Genomic DNA, 17,845 nt, shown 5'->3' with positions numbered 1-17,845 from the left:
TGGTACCATGTTTAATAAATCTCCTTCCTTCCTTACTCTTGAGTGACATTGTGGTGTCCTCTTGCCTGGCAAAATAGGAAATTCTGTAATATCTCTTTATAAAGCTTTGGAAGTTACTTATTATTTATTAGTCTGTATTTAGTTTGTATCAATTACTTGTACAATTTTGAAACTTACAGTGTAATACAGTCTTCTTCCTAACGTTATGTAACAGAAAATTAGTCTTTATATCAAAAATAATACAAAAATGATCATTAATAATTAAAATTATCTAATAGGACATATAAGCCTTATAACCAGCTATAGAAAATTGAAAATATTAAATATAACCTCTTCAGATCAGAATGCTATAAAAATTACACTCACCAAAGGGGTAGAGAAAAAAGGGCTAAAAATTAATTAGAAAGTAAACAACCTTGCCTTAAAAAAAGAGTGAGACAAGGGGCAGCTGGGTAGCTCAGTGGAGTGAGAGTCAGGCCTAGAGACAGGAGGTCCTAGGTTCAAACCCGGCCTCAGCCACTTCCCAGCTGTGTGACCCTGGGCAAGTCACTTGACCCCTATTGCCCACCCTTACCAATCTTCCACCTATGAGACAATACACTGAAGTACAAGGGTTTAAAAAAAAAAAGAAAAGAAAAAAAAGAAGAGTGAGACAAAGAACAAATAATAGAAACAATCAATCATTTCATTGTAGAAAAGGAAAATGAGGAGATAACATACTAGAATTTTGGGGATGTAACCAAAGAAGTACTTAGGAGAAAATTTTTATCTCTAAATACGTACATCAATAAAATAGAAAAAGAGCAGGTCAATAAATTAGATATGCAAAAAAGAAAAAAGAAACCTTGAGAAACAATAAATTTAAAATCCCCAATTAACAATCAAATTAGAAATCCTGAAAACAAAAGAAGAAATTAAAAAGTGAAAGAAAACAATTGAACTAATAAGTAAAACAAGGAATTGGTTTTATGAAAAACACAACCAAAATATAAATCATCAATTAATTTAATTTTAAAAAGAAAAAAAACTAAATTACCACTATTAAAAATTAAAAGGGCAAATTTACAACTAATAAAAAAGAAAGTAAGACTATTTTTAGGAGTTATCTTGTCCAATTAATGAGAAAAATTAGTGAGAAGGTGGTATACCAGATCTCATATCATCAGAACAAGTAGTACTAGGTAAGAAACAGAATTGATAAACCAAAGAATAGATTAGGGACTTAGCACACAGTACATAGTAAAAACCTAGCTTCTGACAAACTCAAAGCTTGTGGAAGAACAGATTGATTTATAGTTTTCTCACCAGTTTTTATTGACTACTTAGTTCTTGCCCAAATAGCTTGGACCTTTGACTTTGTCAAATATTGGTTATTGTAGCATCAATTAATTAATGTTGTGCATTCTGACTGCTCCACCCACCAGCTTTCTCAGGCCTCCCTATAATCTGACACACAATAGCATTGAAATTAAAGGAGCTAATAACCCTATAATGACCTTTCAGTACTCAAATGAAAGGAAGAGTGAATTGAAGTAGTAAACAGATCATTGTTGTCATATTTTAAGAAAATGTAGCCATTCCAACTCTCAGCAAACACTGCCCCAATCAGTCAGAAGTCAATGATATTGAGGCAAAACCCTGCACAAGCAAAAAGATTAGAACTTGCTGAAGGCTCAGAGAATGGTTGCCATTTTTAGTGATAAAACATTTATTGTAATTGAAGTATATTAATAGGCTACAATACAATGTGAACATAGCTTTCCTATACATTGGGAAACTAAAACAAGGGTGACTTGCTTTATTTATATTATACATATCATATTATTTACTTATATTCTCCTTCTTTCGGTGGCATGAACCAAATCCACAATATCTTCAAAGTATATTTGTGTCTTAAAAAAATTAAACAAAATAGAAAAGCATGGAATAATTTAGTTAATTTATTTGGTTAGTTACTTAATTTACTTATATGGATAAGGGAAATTTTTTAATCTAAATCTAACATAGAAAACATTGTGAAATGTAAAATAGATAAATGTGACTATATTAAATTAAATTTTTTTCCCACAAACAAAACAAATTCAACCAAAATTAGAAGGGGAATAATAAACTGGGAAAAAAATTATAGCAAGTATTTCTGACAAAGGCTTCATATGTCAAATACATTACAGAACTGAGTCAAATTCATAAGAATAAAAAGCATTCTTTAATTATGACTAATGCCTACAGAATATGAATAGGCAATTCTCAGATGAAAAATTTAATATTATGTTTAGTCATAAGAAAAAATATTCTACATCATTGTTGATTTAAAAATAAAAATGAAAAAAACTCCAAGGTACTACCTCACACTGATCAGATTGGTAAATATGACAAAAAAAGGACATTATTTACTGTTAGTGGAGCTCTGAAATTGATACTACCATTCTGGAGAGCAATTTGGAACCATGACCAAACTTTGCCTATCCTTTGAGTCAACAATTCCACTAATAAGTCTGTATTCTGAAGAGATCAAAGATATGTGAAAATGACCTACTTATACAGGAAAAAAAATTCGTGGTATGACAATATATGGTTGGATTCTGTTTTATAACCTGTTTGTTTCATGCATAAATATACATTCTTTACATGCATAGTTTGACTGCTAACTGTATTTCCCAATATCCTATGCTTTTCTACTGATCCTTCAATCCTTTTTTTTTATTTTTAACACTTTATTTTCCTAATTACATGTAATAAAAATTCCCTTCTCCAGATGGTAAGCAATTTGATCTGAGTTGTACATATATGATCATGCAAAAGATATTTCCATATTGGTCATTGTTGTGAGAAAATACTCATATAAAACTCAAACCCCAAAATAAAATAAAGTGAAAAATTGTATGCTTTGATCTGCATTCTGACTCCAACAGTTCTTTTTCTGGAGATGGATAGTATTCTTTGCATAAGTATTTCATTACTGTCCTTGATCATTTCAATGTTGAAAATAGCTAGGTCAAAAAAAAAAAAAAGAAAGAAAGAAAATAGCTAGGTCTTTCACCATTGATCACATAACATATTTTTCTTACTGTGTATAGTATTCTTCTGGTTCTGCTGCATGTATATGAAGACCTATATGAAACCATCCTGCTCATCATTTCTTATAGCACAAGAATACTCCATCACCATCATATATGACAATTTCTTCAGCCATTCTCCCAACTGATGTACTTCCCCTCTATTTCCAATTCATTACCACCACAAAGCTGCTATAAATATTTTTGTACAAATAGGTATTTTTCCATTTTGAACAATCTCCTTGGAATACAGGCCTTGTATTATTGGATCAAAGGGTATATGCACATCCTTATCACCCTTGCCACACAGTTCCAAATTGGCTTCCAAAATGGTTATATCAGCTCACAATTCCATTGTCCCAATTTTGCCAAATCTCTTCCAACATTTATCACTTTCCTTTACTGCCACAATTTGATAAGGAGGTAATAGCTTAGAGTTTTTTTAAAATTTGCATTTCCTTAATAAGTAGTGATTTAGAACAGTTTTTCATATGTTTTTTGATATCTTTGATTTCTTCAATTGAAAAGTGTTCATTTCTTTTTGCCAATTGTCAATTGTGGAATGACTTGTATTCTTATAATTCGGATCTCTATATTTTTGAGAAATGAGGCTATTATTCAGAGAAGTTTGCTATAATTTTTTCCTAGTTTGTTGTTTCCTTTCTAATCCTGGTTACATTAGCTTTGTTTGTACAAATTCTTTTTAATTTAATGTAATTTAAATCATTCATTTTACATCTCTTAATGTTCTCTATCTCTTGTTTGGTCATAATTCCGATAGATTTCACTGGTAAACTACTGCATACTCCCATAATTTGCTTATTATTCCATCCTTTACATCTAAATCCTATACCTATTTTGACCATATATTAGTATAAAGTGTTAAATTGGTTTATACCTAGTTTCTCACATACTGTTTAATAATTTTTCAAGCAGTTTTTGTCAAATAGTGAGTTCTTTCCCCCTTCCCACCTCCACCACCTGCCAAAGCTGGGATCTTTGAGTTTATCGAGCACTAGATTTCTAGGGTCATTTGCTAATGTATATTATGTATCTAATCTGTTTAATTGATCCACCATTCTATTTCCTAGTGATTATTTTGATGATTATATGTTCACTTATGTATTCTAGTATAGTTTAAAATCTGGTACTGCTAGGCCACCTTCCTTTAAATATTTTTTTCACTAATTCCCTTGATATTCTTGACCTTTTGTTCTTCCAGATGGATTGCATTATTTTTTATAGCTCTATAATTTTTTGGGGGTAATTTGTTTGATATAGCACTAAATAAGTAAAATAATTTAGCCAGAATCATCATTTTTATCATATTTGCTTGGTCTACCCATGAGCAATTAACATTTTTCTAGTTATTTAGATTTGCCTTTATTTGTGTGAAAAGTATTCTGTGATTGTATGCATATAATTCCTGTGTTTGTCTTGGAAAATAGATTCCCAAGTATTTTATACTGACTAGAGTTATTTTAAATGGAATGTCTCTATCTTGCTGCTTGATTTAATTTGCTTATATATAGAAATGCTGATAATTTATGTGGGTTTATTTTGTATCCTGCAACTTTGCTAAAGTTATTAATTATGTGAACTAGTTTTTTGTTGATTCTCTATGATTAGCTAACTATGGCATCATATCATCTGCAAAGAGCAATAGTTTAGTTTCCTCATTGTCTACTTTAATTCTTTCAATTTCCTTTTCTTCTCTTATTGCTAAAGCAATAATCTAAAATTAGTAAGTAATAATAATTAGCTGTAAGACCTTGGAGAAATTCATTAACTTTTCTGTGCCCCCAGGCAACTCTTCAATTATTAAGTTGCAGAGCAGTGGTCATTCTGAACTGGTACAAAAACAAATCAGAATAGGATTTTCCTATACAAATGAAACAATAAGCCTGGTAAAAACAAACAAAATACCCAACTCTAGAGAGATACTTTTGGGTTGACTTTTTTCATTTACTTAAAAAAATACAAATGTCCTTACTTGTGCCTACTCATCATTAATAAAAGTAGAGTACACATTGACTGGAAACATAATTTTCCCATCAGCATGAGTTTCTGTTTTCTGACTTTTACAGTAATCCTGTGTACATAATTTATTATTACTTTTCATTAGAAGCAGTAGTCTCTGCATGTTGTAAAGCATTATTTTTGTGTGTTTGAACTGGAGGAAATATCATAGGGCTTATATATTATATCAGCATAGGAGATTTGAGTCAGTGATAATGCAAAGTAAATAGTGCTACTGAATGACTTTATTTATGCTTTTGTCATATTTTATAATTTAGGTTATCTGGAATGAATATACCACCACCGATTATCAGCAACAAAAACTGGCTGAGGCTGCACTTTGTCACAGACAGCAACCACCGCTACCGTGGATTTAGCGCCCCATATCAAGGTATACTTAATGAAAGGCCTTCTTTCCTCTATTGTGTAAAAATGATTTTTGGTAAACACAAGTGCTTGTCCTCATAGAGGAAAAATGTTATCTTTTAGAGAGGGGTAATTTGAACATGCTGAAATGATCATTTTCCTGCTGAGGAAACCACATGATAATTACCAAATATCAGAATATATTCTAGCAGATTTTTGCAGCACAATATGAAAGACAGAAAAACCTTTTGAATTCTAAAAGGTTCTGTGTTTCCGGTTAGAATACCTATACTTCTTTAGAGTGTTTCAGAGAAGACAAGAAAGCTATTTTATAAAGTAATGCAGAATACCCACATTACAAAATTGATTTCTTTTTAATCAATTGCAATGGATTTTCATATGTGAGCTTTATTATTGTTAGTTTAATTAACCTCGTTAGAATTCTTATCTACCATTTTATTAACAGGCATAATTTTGACTAAGTAGAATAAAAATATCCAAGACACTAGCTTGGGAATCTCATTGTTTGGAACAAGATCATTATGAAGATAAAGTACTAAGGAAAATAGCTTCTATAGTATTCAGTATTACTATGTTTGCTTAGTCTATTTTATTTACCAATTATTAATGTAAATAATGCGTTTCATTCTCAATAGTTCACCAACTCTTCTTCAGGGAACTATAAGTTTGTCAGTTACATTTTTCCATTTATCTGATTAAAAAAAGCAACTTATGAGTGTCTAGTAACTTTTTTGTTGCAATGCCTTTGAAATTTTAATATAGTGGATTTAGATAGCTCATTTTTTAGACAATAAAATGAGAAAAGATCAAATGTTTTTTGCTGGAATTTAGGTTATATAAAATGAATTTATGACTGGAAATTTCACTACCACCCCTTCAGCATTCTCAGCAATATCCTTTTGCTTATTGTTCCCTTACTTAAAAACAGAAATTATTAAATGTAATTTATAGGTCAGCAATTCCCTGTATGAAACACAATTCACAGCATAAACCTTTAGGAGAAAAATTTATGTAGAAAATAGAGGGTAACTCCAGGCAGAAAGCTAAACTAAACAAAAAGCTGGCAAGTATTCAAGGTTATTTTTTTCGAATATATTTTTGAAGAAAATAAAATATGGGAGTAAGAAAATGCTTTGAAGAGATTATCTGGGCAGTACATTTAAATTTCCTTCAAAAAGACATTTCAAAATACTAGGTGACATTTATTTTAAATTAAATTTCCATAGAGCAATTTAAATAGTCCAGTTTTATAATCCTAGATTGCCACATTAAAGGCCATTGGCATAGACTTGCTAATTTGAATCTGGTAATCTAAATTCATAACACACCTAAGTTGCATTAAACTTTGTCTCTGCTCAGTTTCCAATGATACTTTCATCACTTTTGGGCACTGCAGAAATTAGCAATCAGCTACCCTGGGGGTAGGGAATGGGACTAAATAGCATGTCAAATGTTCCAATTGAGGTGGGTCAGACACTGAGAGAAGTGGGATTTATTTTTTCTGATTGAAAATTGGCATGGTTCCAGAAGTTCCCAGCACTCCCTAAGTAAAGAATGGGTAGAGAAAAAGTCCACAAGTGTCTGGCCCTGTGTTTTTCAGAAGTCTTTCTTTACCATGAGAATTGATTCCTTAATTCCTTTTCATTTTGGAGTCATTCTATTCTGCTTCTGAAAATGGATCTATTTTCTATCCCAAAAATCATAATAAAAATGAATATTAATAAAAAGGGGAAATATCATACATGCACTTAGCTCAACAAATAAAGCACACAAATATTTGTTTTATGTAGCTGTGGTCTAAAGGCAACATTATTGAAAAGGAAGATTAGATCATACATTAGACTTATTTCAGGGACATATAGTACAATTGTAATAGTATATATATGCATATGTATGTTTTACTTGAATTTTTAAATGATCTCAAGTTTCTCTCCTTAACATACAAGTTAATTTTCTGGTTTTCATCATATTTTAATACTTATTTAAATCTATTAGTCAGAATATCAATTAATTTATAGAACAATAAAGAGGAAGTATTTTCCTGGGAAATTCAGAGTTATAAAAAGTAGCTCATGAAATTGAACAACCCCATCACCAATGCAGAATTATTTCTACCCTATAAAATTATTATTGACATAGAAGATGTATAAAAGCTCTTTAAAAAAAAAAAGAAACAAGGCGTGTGGGGTTTTCAGTGGATGAAGAGCTAGGCCTGTAGTCAAGAAGCCTTGTTTAATCAAGCCTCAGACACTTCCTAGCTGTGTGACACTGGGCAAGTCACTTAATCTCAAGCTTAGCTCTTACTGTTCTTCTGCCTTGGAACCTATACTTACTATAGATTCTAAGACAGAAGGAAAGGGTTGTTTTTTGTTGTTGTTGTAGCAAATGATACAAGGAAGAAAAAAAACTTAGTCTAAAACAATGCCTTTTAGTCATACTTTTTTTTAAAAAGTCATATTTATGGATGTTTTCTAAACCTTCTCATGAGCCAGTTGCTATTCAGTTTGATTTTCTAGAAAAGTTCTAGAAAAGTCCTTTGAAATCTGATTTCCTGATTTTTTTCACTTTAGACAAGACTGTGCTTAGACAATGGCATCCCATTTGACAATAATTCTTGAAAATATAAGCAATCCATCATTTGTATCAAATTTCTAAGAAGTCAATTTGAGTAACAAGAAGGAAATCTATTGAATATGTCTATATTCAAATAGGCTGATACTTTAAAGGGGGCATATCAGATAAATACTCTCTGCCTCCTGAAATGGCTCTTCTTAATTTTAAGAAAGGCAGAACCTAAAAATAGTGAAAGGTAGGAAATATTAGGAAATGTCAGTATAATTGACATATATAGTAACACAAGCCAATTTTGTAACAATTGAAAGTGCAGGCAGAATGTATGTGAGTTTCCTAATATAATAAATATATGCCATTAAATTAGGGGTTGGTCATCATTTTGTCCAGCAAGTATTAATAGTAGAAAAATCTAGCTATGTTATATTCTTCATTATGTCTTCTATTCCTTCTTTTCCCCCCAATATAAAATATACTAAAATGACATTTATGCAAAAGATGACTGAAAATAAGCTATCAGTTATAGTTTGGTCAGAGACAGCAGATATATGGGTTACCCAGTGGAAAATAGTTCCAAATAAGACTATGGGGTAAATTTAGCAGATGTCATAGGCCAACTGCCTTATACTTAATGTGCAGGTATGTTCATTTTAATTTGCATTAAATGGTGCCTCAGGATAGCAGAATAATGTCCAGCCTCATGATCAAGAATACTTATCACAGACTTGGCCTTGCTTCTACAAGTCACCTTCCAGTGCACAATCATGCATATTTCATATATATATGAGAGAGAGAGAGACAAAGTCTATTGGTACTCCACATCCATTACACACACAAATGATATTTTCTGTTGCTAAAGGCAAATAGTATAATTTTTATTTTGATATGATATTCTGATTCTGATAGTCGATATTCCACAAGTTCCACATTTTTTATTTTCCTTATTGTATTATATTTTAATCTTTTCCTTACCTCCTACTTCAATGTCATTTTGTTAGCCCTTGTTTTGTTCTAATTCTTTTAATCATACATCATTTCCATGAACCACTTCTCACATAGCATAAAACTTCTGTTATCAATCAACATATAATGACATCTTGTTACTCTTATTCACCTTTGTTGAACAGGCCAATCAGGCTATTTCTCATACTCTTATTTGCATTATTAAAACATTCCTCCATTTTTTATTATTATTTGATCATATTTTCTCCATTTTGAAGCAAGCACAGGATATTTCACATATAATTCAGTAATCCAAAACTGTATTTATACATAAAATATGTTAAACAATTTCCTTCTGTTGAATCATAAGTTCCAATCATTCAACTCTGAAGGAATATGCCAAAAATTTTCAGGAGAAGTAACTCAGCATTTCAGAGTAATTTGTTAATGTCTGAATCAATAATGCAGTTACACATCTATTTACCTTTGGTGTGTATATTCAGAAAATAGATCATCAAAATCAGTACCAAATATTTATATACCTATAGACACTTTAAAAAACACTAGAATTTTATACTTCATTTATTACATTCAGATGTCTCTAATTTTTGTCCATATTTTATGCATCTTTATTTTTGTTTCATCTATGTACATATACATCATACATATTTTATGATTTTCAATTGTAATGTAGCCTATCAGTTCTTTATTATGATAAAGCTTTTAAAATATATATATGAAAAATATTAACCTCCTATATCTCAGAGAAAGATTTCTAAAGTGATCTTCACCACTAAGCAAATAAATATCTTTAGGAGGAAAGAAAATTCCATGGAAATATCAAGCTACATCCAAAGTGGAAAAATATATAAACATACAAAAAGTCACAAAGTCACACCACAACTCCTGTTTCATTAATTTAAGGTATGAAACAAATCACATTGAAACATATTTCACCTATTGACAACATTCTACTCCTCCTGCTCCCTTAAATGTTAGACTTTCCAAGAATTTTTATCTTGGATCTCTAATGTTTTCTTCATTCTCTCTTGTAGATCTAATTCATTATGGTGAGTTCAGCTAAAAGAAGGCACTTCCTGCAGAGTGGAAAGAACACAGCATGGTTTATGAAGGGGAAAAATGTCTTAGCTTCAAAAATCCTGGATTCCACTTCCAGCGATGATAGATATTAGATAGATAGATAGATATGAAATAATTTAATTTCAGTCAAATTTAGACCCACTTTACCTCTGTGGACCTCAGTTTTATTTTCTATAAAATGAATGGGCTGAATAACCTTCCAAATTCTCTCCATCTTTAAACACTATGCATCAGTAATCACCTTTCTTGAGAGGACACCTAAAGTCAACCTCTTTCCCAGTCTACAGACATTTCTTGGCTCTAGCCTTGCAACCTCAACCAATACAAAAATCACCTTCTCAGATTCTTTATCATCTTATCAATTAACAGGCACTGCAGTGATAATAACAGTTATTTAAAAACTAATAAGCATCTCTACCATATTCTTTTATCTAAGAAGTTGCTAATTCATGATTTCTTCCATACTATTGGTCTACAAATACTTGCTATCTCCCTCTTTAAGACCTATATTATTTCTTGCCTGGGCTATTTTAATAGCTCTCTGACAGGTCTCTGTCTTGAGTTTCCCTGAACCTACCACCCAATTCCATATTATACACTATTGCAAAACTGATTTTCCTTCTTGTATCATGTCTCATAGCAAATACTAAAATTGTCAATGACTTTCTATTATTTCTTTAATTAGGTTCTGTATTTTCCTTACATTCAAAGTTTTCCTTGAATCTTACCCCCAAATGATTATATTTTTGTCTTCCAAACATTTTCATATATCCTTTCATTTAAGCTCAGTCCAAAAGGACTATATTTTCTATTCTTTAAGGGGACTACATGCCTTTCTCCATCTATGCCTTAGTTTATGCTGTTTTCTATTCCTGAATAGCCTTCTCTCCCCAGTTCTACTTGCCTATTTCTTATATATCAAATTCCAGTTTAAATATTCTTTTTCCCCCTCTAACCAATAGTGATCCTTCTAACCTCCATAGTATTATAATGTTCATTTTTATTTTTAATTTTGATTCAGTTAAAAAACATTTATATTAATCACATATTAGGTATGCTCTGCTAGATGCTTGAGATTTAAAGAGAAATAAAATGATCCTTGCTTTTGAGAAGCCTACATTCTACTACAAGGAAAATAAAATGCAGCATGTGACTAGTAGAAGGAAAATGGAGGTGTAACAAACTACTGACAACTAGGGATACGTGAGAAGGAGAAGGTAAGATAGAAATTAAGCCTTGGAGGAAATCCAGAATTCTAAGTGGTGAGATGAGGAGGAAAGGAGTTCAGGCATTAGTAACAGCTTGTGTAAAAGTTGCTAAGGCAGATCATGTACAGGAAATGGTACATCTTGGCTCACTCACTAAGGGGACTAGTGTGAAATAATGGAAGAAATATCAGTAGGAGCTATATTGTAGAACTAACGAAAAGTTTAAATTAGGGAGATAATATCATTAGACATTCACCTTTTGAATACATCTCATCTCCCACCTAGAATATAAATTCCATGAGTCATTTCTTATTTTTCAGCAAAGGATTAGCATTCATGGACTACTTCTTGAAATTCTGCGATTGATATATGGTATATATAAGTCTTGTGTTTGCCATAGTGAAAGAGATTGTGGGGTACCTAAATAATTGGTTTATTCTTAACTATCTTATCCATTAAAAATCTATAGTTTCATCTTATGAGAAAAATAAATGTCATAACTAGCATGACTGGCAAACCTTAATTGTATAATCTCAGTGTGTTTCTACAAATGATTATTCCCTATTAAATCATTCATTAACTTTGGCAATTTAGATAAAATATTTGTGCATATGCTATATATGGCCATCTATCAATATGCATATGTGTAATTGATTGGAGTTATGAGTATATGTCTATTATACCAAGTGGATCGATATATAGACTTATAGTTATACCTCCAATCAAGTTAAATACATTTATTAACCATATACTTACTACATTTCAAATATTCTACTAGGAACTAGAAATACAAATAAAAAAGTGAAACAGTTTCTGAGATGAGAAAGAACTCTTATTGACTAGGAAACTTAAACTGAGCCTTAAAGGAAACCGGGGATTAATATAAGTGATCAGGTCAAAGGAGTACTTTCTAGCTATGTGGGACAACCATCATAAAGACACACAGGTCAAAGATACTGTTTTAGGTATTAGAAACAATACATAGACCTATTTGGTTAGACTATAATATACATAAAGGTGAATAGTATGGAATAAGACTGGAAAAGTAGGCTGGGATGCTATGAAGTGCATTAAATGCCTAATTAAGAGTTTTGTATTTGATTTCAGAGGTAATAAAGAGTCACAGCATTTGAGTATAAGAGTGACGTGTTATGCTGACCTGCACTTTAGCAAAAATAACTTTTAAATCTATATGAAATATGGGGTGGATTGTGGAGAGACTTGAAAGAAGGAAAACAACTAAGAGGCTATTGTAGTAATCTATGTGGGAGGTGATGAAGACCTAAACTAGTGTGGTGGCTCTGTGAATGGAGAGGAGGAGATAGATATGTGAGAGTTTAAGGAAAAAAGGGGATAACAATTTGACAACTTATTTTGTATATTATAATCATATGTTCGATGATTGTAAATAAGCTGCAAATGACACGAAAATTATAAATCTAGGTGTCTTGAAGGACTTTGTTTCTCTCAATAAAAATAAAGTGGTTCAGAAGAACAAATAAATTTAAGGATATTATAAGTTAAAGGTTTAGACATAACCGAGTTTTATCTATTTTTGAGAAATTCAGTTTGAATTGTCCAACAAGTGCTTGATGATGTAAATCTGGAGCTCATGAGGAAGTCTGGAAATAAGAATCTCAGTTATGAATTTAGAGATGATTGTTAAAACCAAAGTACTTTATACATACAATCAGAAAACGATTGGAAATGTTCCTTTACTCAATAAAGTTAAGAAATTCTATGTTATTATTCTTCAATCAAACACAGTCATATAGAACAAATATTTATTGTGTCTAGGTATGAGTAGTTTTGTTTATTACTTACTTTTCCAATGAATATATCTTATTGTACTTTTTATTCTTTTTCGTAAGGCTACTGTCTAAATGCATAAATCCAATACATTCACTATTATCTTTAAATTATTCAGGTGAATTAATCATATTATTTTTGATGACAAAATATTCCAAGTTCCAAAGGTATTCAATAGTAGAGAATAAAGATAGAGAAAAGAATGTTTCATAATTGCATCTCTTTAAAAAAAACAACCCTTATCTTCCATCTTGGAGTCAATACTGTGTATTGGCTCCAAGGCAGACAAGTGGTAAGGTTGGGCAATGGGGGTCAAGTGACTTGCCCAGGGTCACACAGCAAGGAAGTGTCTGAGGCCAGATTTGAACCTAAGACCTCCCATCTCTAGACCTGACTCTCAATACACTGAGCTACCCAGGTACCCCCTCACCCTTATCTTTTGAACACTATCAAGTCATTATAAGTGAACTAGAACGACTTTTCATCTGAGGCTTCAGTTCTCTTGTATGTTTGTGTATATGAATATAATGAAAATTATATTCTCCTTTTAGACATGGAGCTATGTGGTAAATATAACTCATCCTCCACATTTTTATGGTAGCAATACAAATAACAGAAGCAGTAAAATGAATTACTTTTTAATATATAAACACACACCTCCAAACATGAAATACAATTGGGATGTTTTCTCATAATGAGGAGTCCATTAAAAACCCAAGGTGATACACAGTGTAAGCTCTGCTGGGTCTCATCAAAGCAGGATAGAGTCAAGTACTTGTAGAGTGACATATTTTACTTGTCTTTCAAATACTAACCTGGCTTATTATGATGGAGCTCATCACCAGAAGGCTGAACAATTGATCAAGCATTTTCTGCAAACAAGCACCCACAAGATAAATAAAACACACACACACACACTCCTCTTCATAGAATACATTATATATAAAAAACTAGAAGTTTTCAAGTACAAATTCAGTTTTCGGATTTAATTTTATTGTTAACTTGCAAAAGTAGCCATGATTTATCACTTTCCTGCCCATACCATCTAACTTTCTATTTCTATTTTTGTAGTCTTCCAGATATTGTCTTTGATATATCAATTATTTATAATTTCAACTTGGCCATTCCCTACACCATTGCAGAGTCAAGTGTTCCATGACTTAGTATAGACCTTTGAGAGTTGCTTTAAGAGAGGAATCTTTACAATTATTACACTAAGTATATATGTAAAAAAGTAGAAATTTTATTGTTGTAAAGAGTCACAAGTAATCTTCCACTTATCATAATATCAAGAATGAAATTCATGAAGTACCATAAATACACATGTAAAGTATGTTCTTGGTGCAATTCCCAGTCTATTGATTTATTTGCCAAGATTCACTTTTATTTTTTTTCCCAGAATTTGCTTCCAGAAGGTAAGGGTCAGAAGAGTAGAGAGAAAGCTGATTAGCAGTCCATTCCCAATTCCCTTGGAGTGTTTGCAAAATCTGAATTCTATGACCAAGGCTTTAAATCCTAGTTAACTGGGCACAGAATAGATATTAGACCACAGTGTCAATCATTCTTTTGTCACTAACAGGCCTATAAAATTAAAAAAAACCTGTACAATTTTAATAATCTTTTTGGCTTTCAGCATACTCATTTGTACAACATGATTAGTAAAGCAAGGAGGTTATGTGACCAAAGCAGAAGTTTAAATGTTGCTTGATAATTTTAACATTCATAAGTGAGCTTCTTTATTTCTTTTGTGTTTGCCAGTCCCAGACCATGAGATTGTTAATAGATAGCACATCTGAGGAATGGAAAACTTGGAAAGACTAAGTTTAGAGAAGATTGGTTAAAATGAGTACTTTGGAAAAGGATAATAATGAGTTTTTGAGCCAAAAGCAACCATGAATTAAAAAATAAGGTAATTTAAGCCACTAAAATTGAAGAAACATTTTTATGGCTAAGAATGAATAGGAACTTGTTGTACTATAAGTTACAGAGTGCACAGAAAGCTGGCGTAGGAGCAATGAAGACATGGTTTCATCATCACAGTTTGTACCCAGACTGGCTATGTGATTCTGGCCATAATATTTCACATATCAGTGCCGCCAGGGAGATTTATAACATTTGAAATCACAGATTTGCAGTAGGAATTTCCTCAATAGGAGTCTCCTCTACACACGAAAATCATCGGAACACAGTGCACTCATGCACTCAGGCTTAGTTTGTGGAGTTTATCATCAGAAGGATGACCAACTGCTAATGGATTTTCTTTCAGCTATGATCCATGAGATAGAAACACATGCATTCTGTTACATACACACAGAAATATTTCAGTGTATATATATATATAAAACAATCACACATTTCTCTGTGAGTATACAGATCTATATATGCTATACGTTACTTGTACACATATTTGTTATTTTTCAGTTGTTTGAATTGTGTCCATTGTTTTGTGACCCTATTTGGGGTTTTCTTGGCAGGGATACCAGAGTGGTTTCCCTTTTCTTTCTCCAGCTCATTTTATAGAGGAGGAAACTGAGGCAAACAGGTATATGGGACTTACCCAGGGTCATACAGCTAGTAAATGCCTGAGGCCAGATTTGAACTGAGGAAAATGAGTCTTCCTGACTTGATACCTGGTATTTTATCCTCCCTAAACACACATAAACACTCTATATAAATGTATACATATATATATATATGTATATATGATATGATAAGACAAAATGTGGTATAGCATAAGTAAAGCAGAGCTGGGCTCAAAGCCAAGACCTCCTACACTCAAGATTCATCTCTGTCACAGAGGGGTTGTGGGACCCTGAACAAACTGCTTGACCTTTCAGTATTCTAGATAATTCTCTCAGAGTCCAAGTTTCCAAAGGTGCTAAACATCACTTTAATTCGTATCTTCTCATCAAAAATTTCCCAACATGAGTGAAATCACTGGATTCCTGATTGTATTAATAGGAAGGACATCATTTTCTCTGCAACCCATATTCTCACAGATGTGCTTAGAGCACGTTTGACGTTTTGTCCAGGACCGCCTGTCAGTGTGCGTCAGCGGTAGGCCTTGAACTCAGAACTTCCTGGGTACCATGCTATCTGTTGGTCACATAAGAAGCATTTATTAATAACTTACTATATGTCAGATACTATGCTGAATAATAATAAAAAAAAGACGAAAGATAGTCCCTTCCCTCAAGGAGCTTGCAATTGAATAGGGGAGACAACAAGCAAACAGATTTGTGCAAACCAACCACATGCAGGATAAATAGGAAATAACTGAGAGAGGAAGCACTAGATTTAAGAGGGATTTAGAAAGGTTTGATGTAAAAGATGGAAGTTTAGCTGGGACTGAAGGAAGCCAGGCAAGCCAGGAATTGGATAGAAGGAAGAAAAAGATTCTAGGCATGAGGGGCAGCCAGAAAAATATTTGGACATGAGAAATGAAATGTCTTGTTTGTGTAACAAGAAGGAAGCTGATGCAACCAAAGTGAAGTGTATATGGCAGGAAGGAAAGGTTAGGAAGACTGGAAAAATGGTGAAGGTTGTATTATGTACTGCTATTCATATCACTTTACATTTGATATAATTTAATATCATTTATATTTAAATCATTATTTTAATATGTATGCATAGAGAGAGATATGCATGCATTCCCAGGGATTCCTCTGTTCTTTTTAAAACTATTCATGCTTATTAAAGCTTCAACTAAGACTTCTGAAATATTCTTCATAGTATACATATAATATGTGCATATGCATGTATGCATGTTACCTAAATACACAGGCAGGTGTGTCTATGTATGTTTTGCTCCATGTGCACAGGCACATATGTAGACACACACATTATATCAACCTATCTACATCTATTCTCTGCATTTCTATCAACACCTAGACCTGAGCAGATTTGCTTTTCAGATCATTGATTGTGTGCATATATTTATATCCGTACCCTTTGGGATCTGTAACTAATTTCCATGAGTACTTCCTCTACTGTGGTAAAGTTTAAATCATCTAAGCCTTCCTATTGGAAGGTGATTCTTGTTACCTTTTTTTCATAAATTCTGAAAAGCCTACTTGTTCAATGTCTTAGCAGCTTTCCTCTACATCTTTTGAAAGCTACATGGATGCCAAAGCAACACTTGGATGGACCGGCCATCGGTTGTCCATTTCTACTACGTGAAAATCTCATCTCTTGACTGATATACATGCTTTTGGTGCCAATTTACTATAAAGCCCAAATAATTATACTGACAAATTTGGTTAATAAATACTACTTAACCTGGTTACATAGATGATAAAATGTACACTTGAGTATTTGATATATGTGTGTGTAATGTTATAGTGTGTATGGAGGGAAGAGACAGAGACAGACAGAGAGAAAGTTTGAAGGACAGAGCTCCGGTCATGTTCTCTCTCTTTCTAATCTGTCCTCTTTGCAACTGCCAAATTGTTATTTTCAAGTTGCACTTTTTATGATAGCATTCATCTATTCAAAAAGTTTCAGGGCTTTTCTTTTGCCTTTAGTATAAATATAAACTCCCCTCATTGGTAGTTAAAATTTTTTTTTTCCCAGTTTGGCTTATGACTCTCTTTTCAGACCGAATACTCTACGCCTCAAACAAAACAGTTTGCTTGCTGCTTGTTGTGTACCATATTCTGTATCTCTGTCTCTGTCACTCAATACAAACTCTCTCCTACTTGGAATGAGCTTCCTTCTTATCTCTACCCCTCAGAGACTCTGGTTCAATATCAA

The 17,845-nt window shown here is 32.4% G+C and overlaps 1 protein-coding gene across 1 annotated transcript in view; it reads left to right on the top strand.

The window, feature by feature from the left end:
- Nucleotides 1-17,845, top strand: part of CSMD3 (CUB and Sushi multiple domains 3) — a 1,590,968-nt gene that overhangs the window by 565,404 nt on the left and 1,007,719 nt on the right. The window contains exon 5 of the mRNA XM_044684131.1: nt 5,354-5,466. Coding sequence (XP_044540066.1) covers nt 5,354-5,466 — 113 coding nt within the window. The remainder of the gene's footprint in view (nt 1-5,353; nt 5,467-17,845) is intronic.

This window comes from Gracilinanus agilis, chromosome 1 (genome assembly GCF_016433145.1).
Source record: "Gracilinanus agilis isolate LMUSP501 chromosome 1, AgileGrace, whole genome shotgun sequence".
Classification (NCBI taxonomy): domain Eukaryota; kingdom Metazoa; phylum Chordata; class Mammalia; order Didelphimorphia; family Didelphidae; genus Gracilinanus; species Gracilinanus agilis.
The sequence above is the reverse complement of the archived record's forward strand: the minus strand, read 5'-3'. Positions and strand labels throughout refer to the sequence as shown.